Source organism: Rhinoraja longicauda, chromosome 1 (assembly GCF_053455715.1).
Source record: "Rhinoraja longicauda isolate Sanriku21f chromosome 1, sRhiLon1.1, whole genome shotgun sequence".
NCBI classification, from domain to species: Eukaryota; Metazoa; Chordata; class Chondrichthyes; order Rajiformes; family Arhynchobatidae; genus Rhinoraja; species Rhinoraja longicauda.
Genome location: NC_135953.1, coordinates 125740314 through 125757980, shown reverse-complemented (window position 1 = coordinate 125757980; position 17667 = coordinate 125740314). Strand labels below are relative to the sequence as shown.

Genomic DNA, 17667 nt, shown 5'->3' with positions numbered 1-17667 from the left:
GTGGTGCAAAGGGTGTTTGGCGTCCGATGGGGCCTTGCACACCAGCCTATGAATGAAGAAGTCTCTGCGAAGCTTGGTGGGTGCGATACCTGCGAGCACCAGCAGGAGATCTGTCGGGGTAGGGCGTAGGCAGCAAGTGAAGATCCGCATGGTGTCGTTGAGGGTAGTGTCTAGCTTGCTAGTATGAGCGCTGCGGCACCATGCTGGGGCGGCGTACTCAGTGGCGCTGTACACGAGTGCAAGAACACTGGTTCGAAGAGTAGATGTCCTGGCGCCCCATGACGATCCGGCCAAGCAACGCAGGAGGTTGTTCCGTGCCGAGACTTTAGCACGGCGAGCTTCAAGGTGTTGCTTGTAGGTCAGCTGCCGATCTAGTTTCACCCCGAGGTATGTAGGAAATGGGTTGTAGGGTAGGAGTGACCCATTGAGGGTGACGGTTAGCTGGCGTTGAGCTTCCTTGTTGTTCAGGTGAACGGCCGTTGTGGTGGTTTTTGCCACACTCAGTTTTAGTCTCCAGGTCTTAAGGTAGCCCGCGACAAGTTCCATATCCGCCGAAAGCACATCCTCAACATTTGACCAACTCTTGTCCGAGTGCAGTAGGGCCAAGTCATCTGCCTATCCATACTGGCACGAGGTCGTGCGTGGCAGATCGCTGATATAGAGGTTGGAGCATGGGGGCCAGTACCGAGCCTTGGGGGACTCCGTTTCTTAGGTGTTGCAGTCGGCTAGATTGTCCGTTGCTGGTCTCGAGTACAAAACTGCGGTTGGCAAGGATGTTGGCAAGGATCCGCACTAAATGACGGTCAGGGATGGTTCGGAGGAGCTTCAAGGTCAGGCCCTATTGCCACACAGTATCATAGGCGGTGGTGAGGTCTACCAGTGTGATGCCCGCCTTGTGACCCTTTTCAAAACTGTCTTCGATGTCATAGGTCAGCTTGACTATTTGGTGGGTGGTGCAGCGACCACGCCGAAATCCGGCTTGTTCAGCGGGTAAAGCCGGGCCAGGAGAATGGGCCAATAGTTCCTTGGGTCGTCCGCAGGCTTGTTTGGTTTTGGTAGCGCAATGACAATCCAGCAATCTCAAGGAGTATCTTCAAACAAAAGCGTAGCATCATCTTCAGTAATAATATCCAAAGATTTAAAGGAAAGGCAAGATACCACTTAAGTTTTGCAAATTACATGTTGGACAATCTACATGGAGACAAAAGGAATTGCAGATGTTGGTTCAAGGACACAAGTGCTGGAGTACCTCAGAGGGCCATGCAGCAGAACATAGGTGATGTTTTAGGTCAGGACCCTTCCTTACAAATAAGCCCCAGACCTTTCACACCATCCTGATAATGTTAGTGTTCACTAGCAATAGGCAATCTGTGTACAGACATCAAGTGAGACCTGGTAGACACAAAATGTCTACTCCTCTCTCAAGTGAGACCTGAACAGGCACTACCTATTGCTTTCTGCAAACTGTTTTTATTCTCTTCTTTCCTTCTACTGCATCTTAAAATTTCCCAGTTCTGATGGCAGATCAATGACTTAAACTGTTAAATGTTTCTCTCTCACCAGATGTTGTCCAAATATTTATTGTTATTTCAGATTTCCAGCATCCACCGTATTGCGCTTTTGAATAAATTGTTTAGAATATAGAAAGTACAGCACAGGAACAGACTCTTCAGCTCACAATGCCCGTGCCAAGCATGATGCCGTTTCATCATATTTTGCTTGAGCAGCTTACAACCCAATGGCATGATTGTCCTCCATTGTCAGAGTGAGGCAAATGGGAGCAACAGCATCTCATATTTCGCTTGGGCAGCTTACAGCCCAGTGGTATGAATATTAATTTTTCTCACCTCAGGTAGCCCTCTCTATCTATCCCTCCCCCACCCAAGTCGCACTAGCTTCTCATTTTCACCCTACAAACAACATTTCTTTTCATCGTTACTTTTTTGCATATCTTTCATTCATTGTTCTTTATCTCACCACATCACCGTTTATATCTCCCATTTCCCTTATCCCTAACCAGTCTGAAGAAAGGTCGCTGCGGCTTGCCTGCAGTCCGTCTGTCTTTTGTGTTTTTTGTTGTTTTTGTCTCAATTGTAGTGTTAATATGATGTAGTGTTGTATGTTATGTTTTGGGGGGGGGGGGTGGGAGGGAACTGTAACTGTAACATTCTCTCTCCAGAACGGAGACGCGACCTTTGTTCTGTGCCGTGTCTCCGTTCCCGTTGCGGCCTACCACCGGCCATGCACCTGGGACCACCTGGGTCTCTGGTTCGCAGAGCCCGCGGTCCGGACTCACCACCTGCGGCGCTGGCTGCCTGCGAATGCTGCGGGAACGGCTGCGACTCATCTCCGGAGGCTCCGGCGCGGGCCGCGTGGACGTCGGAAGCCCGCAGGCCCCTGGATGGGGGCCGACATCGGGAGCTCCGGCAGCGGCAGAGGCAACGTGTTCGCCCGCCCCGAATCGCGGGGCTTGGGTCGGCCCGCCACGGACCTTTCACCATCCGGCGGGGGCTTCAATATCGGGAGCCCCGACCGCCCCGAGGTGGCAACTCCAACAGCCTGACCGCGGGACAAGACGGCAGGGAAGAGAAAAAGACATTCTGGCCTTCCATCACAGTGAGGAGGGACTGGAGGAGACTCACTGTGATGGATGTTTCTTTTTGTTTGGTGTTAGTTGTGATTGTATGTGTTATTGCATTTTTATTGATTAATCTTATTGGTCTTATTGTTCAACTGCGGGTAATGTTTCATTTTACTACACATTTATGTGTATGTAACAAATAAACGACTATTGATTGACCCGAAACGTCACCCATTCCTTCTCTCCATAGATGTTGTCCCACTGTTACTCCAACTTTTTGTGTCTATCTTCAGTATGAATATTGATTTTTCTAACTTCAAGTAACCCTTGGACCCCCCCCCCCCCCTCTCTCTCTCTCTCTCTCTCTCTCTGTCCCCCACCCTAGTCATTGTACTAGTTTCACTGTCATTCTGGTGAGTTTCATTGTCTGTGTAACTCGTTAACACCTAGCCCACAGCCAACAATGGGCCGTTTCCTTGATCATTGTTATTTTTTTACATACCTTTCATTTATTTGTTCTGTATCTCTCTATGTTACCATCTATATCTCTCGTTTGCCTCTCCCCAGACTCTCAGTCTGAATAAGGGTCTTGACCCGAAACATCTATTTTTATTCTCTTCTTTCCTTCTACTGCATCTTAAAAGTTCCCAGTTCTGATGGCAAATCACTGACTTAAACTGTTAAATGTTTCTCTCTCACCAGATGTCTAAATATTTATTGTTATTTCAGATATCCAGCATCCACCGTATTGCGCTTTTGAATAAATTGCCTATTCCTTTTCACCAGAGATGCTGCCTGAGCCACTGAGTTACTCCAGCTTTTTATGTCTATCTTCAACATAACCATCATCTTGCAGTTCCTTCGTACAAATGATGCCAAGTTAAGCACCTCTGCCTGCATTGGATCTGTATCCCTCCATTTCCTGGATTAAAATTTGCCTATAAAATTGTAGCTTAATTGTAGTCATAGACTGATACAGCGTGGAAATAGGCCCTTCAGCCCAACGCCCACACCAGCCAACATGTCCCAGCTACACTACTCCCACCTGCCCGTGTTTGGTCCATATCCCTCCAAACCTGTCCTATCCATGTACTTGTCTAACTGTTTCTTAAACGTTGGGATAGTCACAGCCTCAACTACGTCCTCTGGCAACATGTCCCATATACCCACCACCCTTTTTTCCTATTCAATCTTTTCCCCTTCACCTTAAACCTATCTCCTCTAGTCCTCGATTCACCAACACTGGGCAAGAGACTCTGTGCATCTAACCGATCTATTCCTCGTGATCTTATACACCTCTATAAGATCCCCCCTCATCCCCCTGCGCTCCAAGGAATAGAGATTCAGCCTATTCAACCTCTCCCTGGAGCTCACACCCTCTAATCCTGGCAACATCCTTATAAATCTTCTCAGTACCCTTTCCAGTTTGACAACATCTTTCCTTTGAAATGGTGCCCAGAACTGAACACAAAACTCTAAATGCGGCCTCACCAATGACTTTGATCCGAGTCAGCATGGATTTACGAAGGGGAAATCATGCTTGAATAATCTTCTGGAATTCTTTGAGGATGTAACTAGGAAAATTGACAGGGGAGAGCCGGTGGATGTGGTGTACCTTGACTTTCAGAAAGCCTTCGACAAGGTTCCACATCGGAGATTAGTGGGCAAAATTAGAGCACATGGTATTGGAGGTAGGGTACTGACATGGATAGAAAATTGATTGACAGACAGAAAGCAAAGAGTGGGGATAAATGGGTCCCTTTCAGAATGGCAGGCAGTAACTAGTGGGGTACCGCAAGGCTCGGTGCTGGGACTGCAGCTATTTACAATATACATTAATGACTTGGATGAAGGGATTAAAAGTACCATTAGCAAATTTGCAGATGATACAAAGCTGGGTGGTAGTGTGAACTGTGAGGAAGATGCTATGAGGTTGCAGGGTGACTTGGACAGGTTGTGTCAGTGGGCGGATGCATGCCAGATGCAGTTTAATGTGGATAAGTGTGAGGTTATCCACTTTGGTGGTAAGAATAGGAAGTCAGAGTATTATCTGAATGGTGTCAAGTTAGGAAAAGGGGACGTACGAGATCTGGGTGTCCTAGTGCATCAGTCACTGAAAGGAAGCATGCAGGTACAGCAGGCAATGAAGAAAGCAAATGGAATGTTGGCCTTCATAACAAGAGGAGTTGAGTATAGGAGCAAAGAGGTCCTTCTGTAGTTGTACAGGGCCCTAGTGAGACCGCACCTGGAGTACTGTGTGCAGTTTTGGTCTCCAAATTTGAGGAAGGATATTCTTGCTATTGAGGGCGTGCAGCGTAGGTTTACTAGGTTAATTCCTGGAATGGCGGGACTGTCATATGTTGAAAGACTGGAGCGACTAGGCTTGTATACACTGGAATTTAGAAGGATGAGAGGGGATCTTATCGAAACGTATAAGATTATTAAGGGGTTGGATACGTTAGAGGCAGGAAACATGTTCCCAATGTTGGGGGAAGTCCAGAACCAGGGGCCACAGTTTAAGAATAAGGGGTAGGCCATTTAGAACGGAGATGAGGAAAAACTTTTTCAGTCAGAGAGTTGTGAATCTGTGGAATTCTTTGCCTCAGAAGGCAGTGGAGGCCAATTCTCTGAATGCATTCAAGAGAGAGCTAGAGTTCTTAATGATAGCGGAGTCAGGGGGTATGGGGAGAAGGCAGGAACGGGTTACTGATTGAGAATGATCAGCCATGATCACATTGAATGGTGGTGCTGGCTCGAAGGGCCGAATGGCCTCCTCCTGCACCTATTGTCTATTATACAACTGCAACATGAGCAGTAACCACAACCTCATCTGATTAGGTTGACATTGCTGCTCCGCACGGCGGTGTTTTAAGAGGTGCTGCTGTACTGACCCATTCTGAAGGCCAGCGGTCTCTGGTCATTCAGACGCTCCCGTTCCCTCTGGCAGTCCAGCACTTTCTGCAGCAGTAGCCGAGCCAGGTGCTTCTTCTGCCCGTTGGTCGACTCCGCCAGGGTGATGCCTTCAGCCAGACAGGACCTGTCTCCGCCCAGCAGCCCGTCGCACAAACGTTCAAGCAGCCGCTTCTCCCAGTCGGACAGCGTCATCGCTATCTGCTGCTGCTGCTCCATCCGAAAGCCCCGTAGGCCGAGCGGAGCAGGAGCAGGAGCCGGGACTGGGCGAAGGAGGCCCCGAAGGCCAGCCAGGCCCAGGGCCTGTAGCGGGCGGAGACTCCGCAGAACAGCCGCGGTGGGGGCCGGGGCCTGTAGCGGGCGGAGACTCCGCAGACCAGCTGGAGCCGCAGTGGGGGCCGGGGCCGGGGCCTGTAACCGGCGGAGGCCCCGCGCCCCCAACACCAGCAACTGCCGCCCGGGCGCGCGGCGCTGAGCGAGGCCCGGGCGCGCGGCGGGGGATCCCCGGAGGGCGGGTGCGCGAGCCCGGCCTCCCCAGCTGCACCACGCACCAGACAACAGCAGCAGCGGCGGCGGCCGCACCGCCTGCAACATCATCCCACTCACTCACTCACTGGCGTGACCGACCGGTCCATCACCCTCTCTCCCTCACGCCAGCAACTCGAGACTTGTGTTTAAAGGTCGATGGTACCCAGCATACATTGCCCTCCTCACGTATACGTCCGACGCATTGTTACTTTGCACGCACACGTTTGCTTGACGCTCCCACCCTGGCAGGAGCCACCTGTTTCGTCGCAAGGTGGACAGAGAGCCCCTGACTCTCAGTTGTGTAGGAAGGAACTACAGATGCTGCTTTAAACCGAAGACAGACACAAAGTGCTAGAGGCCACATCTCTGGAGAGGGGAAATGTGTGACGTTGCGGGTCGAGACCCTACCTCATACCCTTCTCAGTTGTGGTTTTCACACCTCACCCTTCCATATCTCTAGTCTCCCTCTCCCCTGACTCTCAGTCTGAAGATTCCCGACCCGAAATGCCATCCATCCCTTCTTTCCAGAGATGCTACCCGTCCCGTCCCCGTCCGTCCCCTCCGTCCCCCCCAGTTACTCCAGCACTGTGTCCATCTTCGGGATTGCTAGGAAGCTCGTTAAAAGCTCCACCAACTTCTTCGTTCGAATGAAGAGCAGTAAATTCATATAGAGGAGTATTCTATCCTTTTAGACCCAACGCCAAAAGCAAAATACAATTACCATGCTTGCATCTAAAAAGAAACAACAATTCTCAAGCAGAGATAGCTTTAGAATTTAAAACAAAACGCTGGCAGAACTTAGCGGACCCGGTAGCATGCATGGAAATAGCACATTTTCAGAAATTATAAGAAAAAACCCCAACAAAAAGCAAATTACTGGAAAAACTCAGCATTTCTTAAGGAAATAAGACAGTCGACGTTTCGTGACCCTTCTACGTAGTGTAGTTCCCTCCACATATCCTTGTTTCAGCCACGAAGTTCCTCCACCTGTTTTGCTCAGGTTACAGTAAACGCTCGTTTTTGCGGACCTCTGGTTTAATGGATTGACCTTCACTGCCAGATCGGGCTGCCACGAAACCCCCTGGTCCACGCCGCCATCCTGACCTCTCCCATGCCGTGCCTGCCGCCAACCCTTATTTGCACTCAAGCCGCCTGCAGGCTGCGGCCAATGACTGTCTGGCCTCATCTCGTCCCCGGCCGCCAGCAAGCTGGAAAAGTCGACTCACCTGGATTCCAGGCCGTTTCAGACCGGGAGTGAAGAAGGGCACCTGCCCATGTTCTCCATAGATGCTGCCTGACCTACTGAGTGGCCAGAGTGGTGTGCATCTATGTTATTTGCTGTTTTTAACAGATTCCTTTGATGGTCGGGAATTCAGTATCTGTGATGGACAGGGTAATGTCGACCACTTTGTACTCTCCTTGACCCAGTTGCTGAACCAGGCTGTGTTGCATCGCGTCAATATGCTCTGTCCACACCTGTAGAAGTCCAAACGAATATTCGATATACCGCAAAGATGAGTATTCAGTTCAGAATTTAAAGATTTATAGATAGAATACATACAGCAATTGCTTTGAGCAATTCTCGTGCAACCAGCATCATTATGCATCCTGCATCTGCTTTTCTACATGGATGCCACATGGTTAACAGTACAAATATTACAAATTTAGTTACATATTTAAACATTATAAATGAACAAACATGGACAGATTTTATATTATACTGCACAATCGTTTTAATAATGTCCAGGAATTACCTGTTATCTCACACAAGCCATTTCAGGTTCCATAATAATATCAATAATAATCCCACACCCCTGCTCCACTCGACCAGGCCGATGTGATCTCCCGGTTGCTAAACACTTTAACTCCCCCTCCCATTCTAATACTGACCTTACTATCCTGGGGCTCCTCCACTGTCAGTGAGGCCCAACGCAAATTGGAGGAACAGCACCTCATCTGCCCTCATGGGCAGATTCCAACCCAGCAGTATTTAGATTTCTCTAACTTCAAGTAACCCTTACTTTCCCCCTCTTCCCCACCCCCTCCTAGTTCTCCAATCTCCTGATTAAATATTACTTATTGTGTATGCCTCATTGTCATCTTCCCCTCAGCTAACAATGAACCATTCTACATTTCTTTACCAGCATCTGCTTTGATCTGCCTTTTCCAAACCTTACCCTTCCATATCTCTAGACTCCTCTCCATACTCAGTCTGAAAGAGGGTCTCGACCCGAAGCATCATCCATTCCTTTTCTCCAGAGATGTTGCCTGTTCCGCTGAGTTACTCCAGCATTTTGAGTCTATCCCCTGCTCCGTGAAAAGGATATGATACCCTTCATTGGAAAGTCACAGCACACAATGGTTATCATACTGCATCCACACAATGTCTGCCAGATTAGGGCACATTAAACACATAGTCACCTACGTGACTGTTCTATCACTTGCTTCCCATTCGAGTGTTTCAGTCTACATTGTGCTTTAAAATGTCAAAAGTATCCAGTAGCTTGTGTTAAACCACAGTTCACCATACATACATTTCCACACAAAATTGGGTTGGTGGGAGGAATATTTTAACAAGAAAAAAATCTCTAGACTTGCCATTTTAGTTCATGAATAGATTCAAATTATTGAACATTGAAATTACAAAGTTTAGAAAACAGTTTTTAATTTCCAGTTATTCACCTTTTCACATATAGGGTGGTGGGTGTACAGAACTAGCTGCCAGAGGAGGTAGTGGAGGCAGAGACTATCCCAACACTTAAGAAACAGTTAGGACAGGTACATGGATACAACAGGTTTGGTGGGATATGGACCACACACACGGGGAGGTGGGACTATTGTAGCTGCGACATGTTGGCCGATGTGGGCAAATTGAGCTGAAGGGCCTGTGTCCACACCATATCACTCTATAATTCTAATACTCAAGGCATATGTTTTTTTTTAAAATGCAGCACAATATTATCTGACCCACAGACCATATGGTCAGTGTCTCTTTCCTGGTTTGAAAGCAACTGGACTGGCAGACTCACTTAGTGATCATCAAACTATCAATCTTACATCAGTATGTACATCTGGTTCCCTGAAAGGCTGCTGGAAGCTTCAATGACCATGGTCTCCATTCAGCAATCCAGATTCCTTTAAGAATTTATCAATGAACATTGAGATACCCCTGAACAAGGGGTTTCTCTGTCAATCTCGTAGGAGGACCAACCACCATGTTATCAGCACATGGCAGCCAGATCTATAAAGGAGCCAGCCATATTGTAAATACAGACTTTGATATAGTCCATTGACAATGGGTTCCAGTGAACCCAGTTAAGTTTCAAGGGAATGTAGGACCCCAGTGTGCTTACAGGTAAGACAAGAATTCGGACCCTACTACTGGGGTTGCATGTTGAAAAAAGATTAGACTTTCACTGTATTCTTAAAGTAAATGTATTCCTCGAGTACATTCTAAAGTCCAGGAGTATATACTGCAGGACAGTCAGGGTGCAATCAATGTAAAGGATACTGAGGGAAGGCTAATACATAATGCTGACATCTAAGCTCCTTTACATACAATGCATGGGGATATATCTAAAAATCAAATAAACTGCACCTCCTCAAAATCCAAACAACAGAAGATGCTGGAACCAAGTCTGACCATAACAGTGGGCAGAGAAGTAAAAGAATGAACATTACAACTTGAGTTTTTGAGAATTGGCCAGTTCTAATACAAACCGGAAAGACTGGTTGCCCTTATTTGTTGAATTAAATAGAATCCCGAGGATTATAACTTGCCCAGTCAGCAGACAAGATGTTCTTCACTAACTTGCATTGGACTTTGCTGGAAGTGGAAGGGACAGAGACAAAATCAAAGTGTGGAAAATTGACAGATATAAACACAACAGGTAATTGGAAACTCAGGGTCAACCTCCAGGTCTAAAGAAAATTATCCAAGAAAGCTGCCACCCAAGCTGCACATGGCTTCTCCAAAATGAGAAACTACATCATGAGCACCAAATGCCAGTAATACAATTACTGTTGTTTGAAGCAATGTTTGTATCCCTGATTAGTGGACAGAGGTACAAGGATAGGTGCTGCAGTTGCATGGGAAGGTGCTGCAAGATGTTGAAGTTAGAAATATGAACCCGAAATCTGTGGTAGGAACAGTCCCTTTAGAATGTTGAAAGAGTGAAGGGGAATTTGTGACTGGTGGTAGAAAGAGGATAATTTGCTGAATGTGGAATTTAATGTGATGGAAGGCAGGACATGTGAAAACTCATTTTTGTTCAGGTTGGGAAGCAAGGGGATGAAAGTAATAACTAGTAAGATATTCCACACTTGAATGAAAGCTTTGTGAACTGTGATGGTGCAGAAACAGCTAAGAAAATGGAAGACATCAGCATTTTTTTATCTTCTCATTTCCATTCATCTTCTCACATTAGTGTCTCTTCCATGTTGTCTTTAAACAAAATTTCATCATCAATCTCATTCACTGTCTCTGGCTACCACCTCATTTCATAAATTCCTTTTGTTCTTCCTACTCCTCTCACTTCTCCGTTAAAACAGATTAATTGTTAACATTTTCTTGGTTTTGTTGTAAGTTTACAACCCAAAATGCCAATTGCTTCCCCCCACCTTGACAGATGCTGTTTAACCTACCCAATTTTCATCAATTTGAGCTATGATCTGCAACGTACTTTTCAAAAATGTCTAAGAATGTATTGATTGCAAATAAGCAATATACAATCTTGCGTTGAAAATCTTATGTACTTTTCTGAAAATACTTAATCTTGTCAAAAAGGATCCCATTATAATATTTAAGAGACATACAGACAAGTACATGCACAGGAAAGATTGAAGGATTATAGGCAAAACACTGGCAGGTGGGACTAGTGTAAATGGGCAACATGCGTAAGTTTGGCCAAAGGCCCTATTTCTGTGCTGTACGATTCTCTACAATTCTGTACAGGTGGAGGTGTGTTACATTGTCAATTGCATTAAGTTCCTCACTTATCTATACTGGAAAATTTGGGCCCAGTACTTTCTAACTCTCGAATGTAAAAACATACAAAGACAGGAAATTAACGTGTATAAGTCAAAGGCAAATATAAACTTTAAACTTACATTTAAAGCTTAAACTTTAATTGTTGTCCATTAAACAGCACAAGAGATAAATTTATGTCACTATAATATTAGTTACTTCTTGAAGCCAAATGTTACATTGTAGAAATGGTCTTGGGTAATTCATGGAATTTTATTGAAATATTTAATGCAATGCGATCAAAGCACAACATAGAACAAGAATATCCCAAATTTTCTGTTGAGTGAAAAGTATGTTTATTTTGTACATGTTATCTCTGTAAAACACTTCTTTGCTGTCTTCCTCGTCTTTAAAATTCTGGGGTCTTCAATTTACAGACTGCGTTATTGTGGATGGAGACAAGAGAAACAACAAGCAGAAAGGTAATCATACAACATGCTTACAAAAATGATGAACCCATTCGAATCAGTTACCTCACATTATGATAGTAGGAAAAGAGTAATCCTTTCATGGATGAGGGAACTGGTGTATTGAATCAGCTAAACTAGTTACCATTTATATATGAAACAGTTGAAGTGAAGAAAGAATAATACAAAATAATGCAAGACTTGCCCTTTTACCAATAGAACATTATCTTAACAGACTATGGTACAAAGTTCTCAATTAGTTTCCAACCCATTTTTATGTTGTTTTTGATGGAATGACTACCCCACCTGAGCAAAATAATCAGTAAATGATATTTTGTCAATAGGATAAATGGCAAGGACCCCAAATGATAAAATTATCATATTCAGATGACAGCATAAACATACTTTGGCCAACAACTGAATAATTCAGCATTACTGCTCAGGCACATCCTCAGTCACTGAGCCTTGGCTTTCAGCTGGGTGAAACAGCATTGTAGAGCACACGGCTTATTGTTAAGCACCATAGGCAGGTCATTAAACTATTTTAAGTGGACAATTTGCTGGTGCCATTAGTTTATATACACTGTCATTCATACTGACATTCATTGACCTTTCGCCAAAAGGCACTGCATGTTTCCTAGTTGTAACATAAGGCCTCAGCAGAAGACAGTAGCCCACAAGTCCAAACAAACAGCCAATATGTGATGGTCACATGGCAAAAGGAAACAAGGGTCCACATAGGTGATTTGAGCAACCTTAAAGCAGTCGCACCTAGTTCACACAGAGTACCCCCTATAAAAGTTAGGGAAAGAAAAGGCTCACATCATAAATGCTATCTGGTTTCCCTTGACTGATAGAAAACCAAATATCCATTTTCACAAAAGAAAATTTGAGCTTGCAGAACAATCTCGTTAAAAGTGAGAGACATGTTTCAAAAAGATATTCCTTGCTTAGACTATGTGAAAGCAGTTATTTTAGAGAAGAATACTCTTTGTACTGATCAGGTTGCAAGGAATCCCCCAAAATATCTACACAACGTTAAGACTCAGAAACTCCATCACAAAATGCATAGCAACCTATCTGAATATCCAATAACCTAATGACATTGAGGAGACCACTGTGATATAATAAGTTTCTGACATGCACAAGAGCCTATGCCTCAATACTAAACATTCCCAAAGAACTAAGGACAGTTATACTACCTGCCGAATAACATTATGAAATATACCCAAAAATGACTAGATCCTGCAGCTGACTTGACTTCAGTGCACGCAACCAAATGGGTAATGTGGATCTGCAAACTCAACCAGAGAATTCCTCCTAACAATTGGACATTGTCACCTCCTTGTCCAAAATGCTGGAAGATAATTCTGCTTGAACTGTCAAGGGTGGTGAATCCTACCACACGGAAGCCAATTCTAGTATTAATCATACTGAATTATAAGTCGTCATTGCAAAGTTTTCATAAATCTTTCAAAATATTTTCATTCTTTTGCAACATGTTTGTATTATCAGAGAGAAATCACTCAATATTATGGCATAAACCAATTTCAACCATGACAACATTTGCAGTGCAGTTACATGGTTTATTGTAGATGTTTAGAACATTGAAATTTCAACATATTAGAATGTTCCTATTATGAACCACATTTGCATACACCAATGATGATTCAGTACAAAATAAGTTTTTGTTTAAAAATCACGAACTATGACCTCATTTCTCCTATGTTTAGTTAGATTATTTTGCACAGGTCTGGGAACAGGGTGACAATCTATAACTTTGTCTTGGAAAACCACAACTTTCCCCTGCCTTGCCCCTCAGCTCACCTAGCACACACAAGTAAATATTAATCCAAAGATAGATAAAATATTTAAACAAATGAACAAAAAAATGCAAATCTGAGTTAGTTGGATAAAAATGTCCTTAATGTCTTCAAAGATAGAATTTGAGTTATTTTACCATATATTTTGTTGTGGTGCAATTCTTAAACTTGTTACAAAATGTCAAAGGAAACATATACTTTAAAAATCATGACAAAACAATTTACATGGTTTCTAATGAAGGACTTGCAATCCTCAAAATAAATGTTGCTTCCCAATTCCACAGCACAACAGCAAAGGTTTGTGTAAAAGTGCATATAAGAACCGAAAAGAATTGAGCATTATTTATAAAACAAGCTGACCTACTACTTGGAAAACTAACAATGTATTGCAAATATCCAGCCAACTTTAATCAATAAAACTGGAGAAAAATGTACAAGACCATTTTAATCATTGTATAAATATCTAACCTGTTGGTACCCACTAATCAGCTACTCAGAGGATTTATAGAAATATCTCAATGCTTCTCTTTAAAGAGAAATTAGCACATAAAAGGTGACAAAGCCAGAATAATGCATACACAACATTTTTGTTTACCAAAGTGGTGTTTTTAAAAACGTTTAATTAACAACCTCTGAACTAATGCTTAGCTACTAGTAAGTGAACTTACTAGTAAACTTATGTACTAGTAAACTTAAAGTACACATTAAATGCAATAGTTAAAAATACTGAATTTAACAACAGCACAGATCACATGGCCCACATCTTTCTATTGTCAAATTGAAAGTCCCAATTCAATTGAAGAGAGGACAAATGTAACTACTTTAAATCTCGCCATACCTGTACATCCATACACTTTGGAAATGCACTGAGAATTAAGCTGTAACTTGACACTATCTGATTTAATTATTTTAAAAACTTGATGTCAGCACTTGTTAAGACAGAGTTGCACACAAGACTCATTTGGTCCACTTCCACATTGTACTTTAGATGTAAAGTGACCTAATGTATCGAGGTTTTGCAAGTCATCCATGCAATATACCTTCAATGACAGCATACCATGCAGCAATTGTGCTACAATGGAAAAAGACTGCATTTATTTTTTACCACAAACTAGTGTCTAAAACAGTTAACATTCGTGAATTATCTATGCTTGGTCACCTTTCATCATTTTAGCATTCTAAAATCATATCCTATATAAATTCATCAGATTAGGCAGAAGTGGAATACTACAGTGTAAACTGAACACTTTCACAAGAACAGCAGTAGACTAAAAAAAAACTGATCATCTTTGTCCAACAATTGGTCACAAAAGGTCAAGTAACTTCCAGATTCCCATTTAGTACAGTCCAGAATGTACCCATTTTAAAAGTCCTTCAAGTGATTACAAACTCCAGAAAATCAACACTCAAGAATTTATGAGCACTCTGAAGCAGCACAGCAAGCACCGTTACGACACTGAGGAGATAGGATTATGTGGGGAACCCATCTGGGTGAGAACTTTATCAAGCCATTGCAGAGGGCCATGCAAATGAATCTCTATCCAGCATGGGGTGCTTGTTACATCCTGTCGATGATATTCAGCTCCCCAACCCTAAAAATGCAACAATAAAAATTATGAGTTTTTAAAATATTAAAATACACAGAAAATACATTTTCTGAGAGCAACAATTTATTTGGTTAACTACAGTAAACTTCATTATCAATTTGCACTAATACAACACAATATATCACAGGAAGAGGCCAATGGGCCCACTGCATCAAAAATGACTATCAAGCACACTAAGCCTACAAGAAACTATCATGCTTCTCCATCAACCTTCTCCCCCAATTCTGCTGCCACCAACCTACACTCGGAACAATTTCAAGTAGGCAATTAACCTACTAACCTGCATGTTTTGTCATACATGAGGAACCCAGAGCACCCAATGACATATGACATGGAGAATGTGCAAACACATAGCTCCCAAAGTCAGCTTTGAACCTGGGAGTTTCAACAGTTTCAGTTTAAAATAATGAGGCGGTAGCCCGTACTGCTGCAGCACCCAATTTTAGAAACGTCTCTGTGCGTGATTACTACAGATCCTGCATGTCTTTTGGCCTGGCACAACCACTTAGAATTTAGAGCCCATTAGAGGTTTTCTTCTTACAAGAGTCATTTTAGCAAGCCAAATTCATCTTGCACAGCACTTAGTACGTTCCCAAAAATCTGTTCTTATTCAGATCAATATGATGATTCACAGGGCCTGCGGGATGTTTTCCTTTATTAACCAAGACAAAGATTATTAAACAATTGAAGTTATACTCAAAATATGTACAAGTGACTGAAATGTCAATGGGTGAACTTTTGGGACCAACAACCACGGTTCTATTAACTTTAAAATAGCCATGGATAAAGATAGGGAACAAGTTAAAATTCTGAATTGGAGCAAGGCCAACTTTGATGGTGTTGGACAGGAATTGTCAAAGTCATTTGGAGTAGGTTTTTGCAGGCAAAGGATTGACCAGAAAATGGCGTCTGTTCAAAAGTGTGATGCCAAGGGTTTAGGGCATATATGTTCCGAGGAGCACACTGAGGGAAATAAGAGGGCAAAAAGGGGCAGAAGACATGTCCGGCAGATAATATTAAGGAAAATCCCAAGAGATTTTATACATACATTAAGGGAGACAGAATAGGGAACAGAATTAGGTTAGATGAGCAGTCATCTATGTATAGAGTCATAGGAGATGGGCAAGGTCCTCAATGAGTATTTCACCTCTATTTTTAATCTGGAGAAAGACAAAGACTGGGGAACTTAGGGCAGTTAATGGGGATGTCTTGAGGACAATCCATATTGCGGGGGAGGAGTTATTGGACATCTTAAGGCGTATGAAGGTAGGTAAATTTATTGGGCCTGATCAGATATATCAGAGGACACTGTGGGAAGCTAGGGAAGAAGTTCTGACCTGACTGACATATATGAATCATCGCTAGACAGAGATGAATTGCCAGAAGACTGGAAGGCTGCAAGGAAAAGCCTGGGAACTCTAGCAGTAGACAAGTTACTATAGAAGATGCAGGAGGATAAGATTTATATGCATTTGGATTGATAGGGGCCAATTACAGATCGTGGGAGATCGGGTCTTATAAATTAGATTCATAAGGTTTTTAAAGTAATCAAAAAGGTTGATACAGACAAAATTGTAAGAGTTGTCTATATGGATTTCAGTAAGACGTTTGATAAGGTTCTGCATGATAGCTGTCTGGATGGCAAGATCGCATGGGAGAGCTAGCTAACTGTATAGAGAATTGGCTTGATGGAAGAAAGCAGATGATGAAAAATTATTTTTCAGACTGGAGGCCTGTAACTAGAAATGAGATCAGGGATCAGCGCTGGGCTCATTGCTGTTTGTGGTTTATATCATGAGAATGTACCTAACAAGGGGAGTTCAGTATAGGAGCAAAGAGATCCTTCTGCAGTTGTACGGGGCCCTAGTGAGACCGCACCTGGAGTATTGTGTGCAGTTTTGGTCTCCAAATTTGAGGAAGGATATTCTTGCTATTGAGGGCGTACAGCATAGGTTCACTAGGTTAATTCCCGGAATGGCGGGACTGTCGTATGTTGAAAGACTGGAGCGGTTAGGCTTGTATACACTGGAATTTAGAAGGATCAGAGGGGATTTTATTGAAACATAAGATTATTATGGGATTGGACACGTTAGAGGCAGGAAACATGTTCCCAATGTTGGGGGAGTCCAGAACCAGGGGCCACAGTTTAAGAATAAGGGGTAGGCCATTTAGAACAGAGATGAGGAAAAACTTTTTCAGTCAAAGAGTTGTAAATCTGTGGAATTCTCTGCCTCAGAAGGAAGTGGAGGCCAATTCTCTGGATGTTTTCAAGAGAGCGCTAGATAGAGCTCTTAAAGATAGCGGAGGCAGGGGGGGTACTAATTGAGAATGATCAGCCATGATCACATTGAATGGTGGTGCTGGCTTGAAGGGCTGAATGGCCTACTCCTGCACCTATTGTCTATAATGTTAATGAATAGTAAGTTTGCAGATGATGTTAAAGTGGGTGGTATTGTAGATGGTTATCAGAAATTACAGTAGGATCTCAATCGGTTGGGCAGGTGGGCTGTGGAATGGTTAATGGGGTTTAATGCAGTTAAGTGCAAGGTGTTGCATTTTGGGAAGTCAAACCAGGGCAAGACATTCACAGTGCAGGTACATAATTCCTTGAAATTGGTGTCACAAGTAGTGTGGACAAAAAGGCTTTTGGTACATTGGGTTTCATCAGCCAGGGTATTGAGTAAACAAGATGGGATGTTATGCTACAGTTTCACAAGATATTAGTGAGGCCGCATTTGGAGCATTGTATTCTGTTTTGTTCACCCTGCTATAGGAGTGATGTTAT

The 17667-nt window shown here is 43.3% G+C and overlaps 2 protein-coding genes across 2 annotated transcripts in view; both read right to left on the bottom strand.

The window, feature by feature from the left end:
- Positions 1 to 6209, bottom strand: part of mmaa (metabolism of cobalamin associated A) — a 31742-nt gene extending 25533 nt beyond the window's left edge. Inside the window, exon 1 of the mRNA XM_078406183.1 lies at positions 5473 to 6209. Within this exon, the coding sequence (XP_078262309.1) occupies positions 5473 to 6088 (616 nt within the window). The 5' untranslated portion in view covers positions 6089 to 6209. The remainder of the gene's footprint in view (positions 1 to 5472) is intronic.
- A 4691-nt stretch (positions 6210 to 10900) lies between these two features.
- Positions 10901 to 17667, bottom strand: part of smad1 (SMAD family member 1) — a 64262-nt gene continuing 57495 nt past the window's right edge. Inside the window, exon 7 of the mRNA XM_078406172.1 lies at positions 10901 to 14867. Coding sequence (XP_078262298.1) covers positions 14724 to 14867 — 144 coding nt within the window. The 3' untranslated portion in view covers positions 10901 to 14723. The remainder of the gene's footprint in view (positions 14868 to 17667) is intronic.